General features: G+C 34.3%; 1 protein-coding gene across 1 annotated transcript; it reads left to right on the plus strand.

The window, feature by feature from the left end:
• Positions 1-454: 454 nt before the first annotated feature.
• On the plus strand, positions 455-2622 carry LOC123527146 (hemagglutinin/amebocyte aggregation factor-like; the record flags this gene model as incomplete). The annotated part of the gene is made up of 4 exons (XM_045306432.2): positions 455-614; positions 1119-1250; positions 1521-1644; positions 2463-2622. Coding segments are annotated over 4 exons (483 nt in total), but the record flags the coding sequence as incomplete, so codon positions are not given.

A 2622-nucleotide genomic window follows, 5' to 3' on the forward strand; every position in this document is an offset into this window, starting at 1 on the left:
CCGTTTACAAGTACGGGTTGTCAATAAGTTTTTGTTTGGGAAAAATAATACAATTACGTTTTCTTAAAGGTATGTTTTTGTTTCTTTGAGATAATTATCATAGACATGAATTACGTCGGGGTCGTATGTAGCAGCAGCCACATACACTTTGAATGCGGTCCTAATGTTGTCTTTTCGGAAAAAAAACATTTTCTTTCCTTCTTCTCTTCTTTCCTTTTTTTTAGGATTTTCCAGTTAAGGTCCGGACCCCCGGACACACACCCCTCTGGATCCGCGCATGAAATCTTCTCTAGTAAGAAGAATGTCATATTACAGTTGAAAATTTATTTTAGGTAGATGAACTTTTCACACACCAAGAAAAAAAAACAACAAAAATTTGCATTCCCATTACATATTGCAGGTGCTTCATTTATTCATGTTGTATTTACTTTCTGTGTGCGGAAGTTTAAATTAATTAGACGGGGCTTTGAAATTTAAATGTCCGCACGAATATCAGTTCATAAGTCGAGTACAAAGCGTACACAGCAATGCAGCAGAAGACAGAACTTTCGATCTTGAATGCTCAAATGTTGATGTGAACGTGGAAAACCTCAACACGTCCTGTATTTGGACAGGTGAGTATGTACATTGTATATTTTATTAATATATTAAAGCAGTTTCTGTAATACAATTTAGAAATGAAAGCCTTCAATAGAATATAGTACAAAGCCTCTGTCAGAAAACCCCCATCATCTTACTTCTGAAAAGGTAGCCAGAAAATCCTCCCATGAAATTTCTTTACTGTTTATTTCAAAATATTCTCAATGACAATAACGAAACTTATCAATTGAAATAATAAAATAATAAAAAGTAATTGCTGATGCTGAAATATAACAGTTTTATAAATCCTTTGGTAAATTTTGATAGTTCGGTTAAATGTACGGGAAGGGTTTTGTCCACTTTGTGATACATCAGCGAGATGTTTTGCCCAGCTCTCTATGCAAGATTAATTAAAATCTAATTCAGTTCAATAGTAATATGAATGCGGATGTCCGTCCTCATTTAGCATGCAATTACTTGTAGTAAAGGCATGATGTACGCAATGCTTCAATGTAAAGGGTTTTCTGATATGTTTGCAGATTGGCAAAACGACTTTGACGGGCTACTTGCTTTTGAATGTGACAACAATGGATATATTAACGGTATGAAGAGCTATCACGACAACATTGCTGAGGACAGAAAATGGGCGTTTCATTGCTGTGAAATAAAAGGTAAGTATTTTATATCTATAACTAGAGTAATCTGAGTAGTGCTTTGTGTATTTAAAACGAAAATTCTTTGAAAAATAAACAATTTAAGTAGTGTTTTTATACAATTAAAATGCATTGAAAAATAATCTAAATAGTTTGTGTCTTTGTTTATTCTGTTAATCTTACAATACACCGATGTTTTTGTGAATATAAATATTTTTATCTTATCATGTGGAAACCTCGTTAACAGTAACTAACTTATTATCGACTGATGGTCGTTTTTTCTGACAGAGGTTCATTTGTTTAACTGTAAAATAACCGACTGGACAAATATCTTGGATGGTGTTCAGGATTATAGACTGCCTTCACAACGAGTCATGAAAGGCGTTGTATCTATACATGACAATAATGCGGAGTAAGATATACTATTACAGTTTCTATTACTGCGTCCTTAAAGGCAGTGATTGTTTTCAAGTTAGATATCTGATTTTGTTAAAACATCTGTGAAACAGACATCAAACTATTTGTTTGTTTGTTTGGTTTGGGTTTAACGCCGTTTTTTAAACGTATTTCAGATATGTAACGGCGGGCAGTATTCATGGATTCTGAACCTGTACAAACTTGTTCTCCGCATGTAACTGACAACTTCCTCACTTGAATCAGAGGTGGAGGTCCAATGACATCAGACACAATGTCTTTTATCAAATCGTCACGGAGAACATACGCCCCGCCCGGGGATCGAACTCACAACCCTGCGATCCGTAGATCTGCGCTGTCCCTGTATTAAAAAGGCTGAAGATACCTTTGTTACCATAAAACTTATCCATTCATATAAATAAAATAAATAATGATATCAATGTATACATCTATTTAGATGTTAATGAAAAATTGTTTGCCTTTCGTGTACAAAATGATTAAACGTTGTCTTATTTCTTTGTATATTTCGGTGTGACACGGCGGTAAGTTTAAAATTACATAACCTGTATTCTTTGTTACATTATATGTAATAACTTGTTTTCCGCTAGTGGTAACTTCTCCACTTGAATTAGAGATGGGTGGGGGTGCAAATGATTTTAAACAACAGTCCTCCGTCAATATGTCAGGGAGGCATTTGCCTTGACGCCAGGGAACCGTTAAATCAGGCGTCTTCACTTACTGTTTTATGTTGACTATCGGGGCAATAAAATTGTTTCTTCTATTCTTCTATCCTACATCATTTTTTTTTTATTTCAGAGACCGTAGGTACAAATACGAAATATGCCAAGTAGCATGGGGTAACATAGGATCGCTTTTTGGGTAGATCGTTGTTGACTGATTTATTATGCTAATTTATTTTGCTACTGTTTTATATCATTAAATAAAGTATGTGCAGAACAAAATTTTGTTATTTGTT

The sequence above is a fragment of the Mercenaria mercenaria genome, chromosome 14 (assembly GCF_021730395.1).
Source record: "Mercenaria mercenaria strain notata chromosome 14, MADL_Memer_1, whole genome shotgun sequence".
Classification (NCBI taxonomy): Eukaryota; Metazoa; Mollusca; class Bivalvia; order Venerida; family Veneridae; genus Mercenaria; species Mercenaria mercenaria.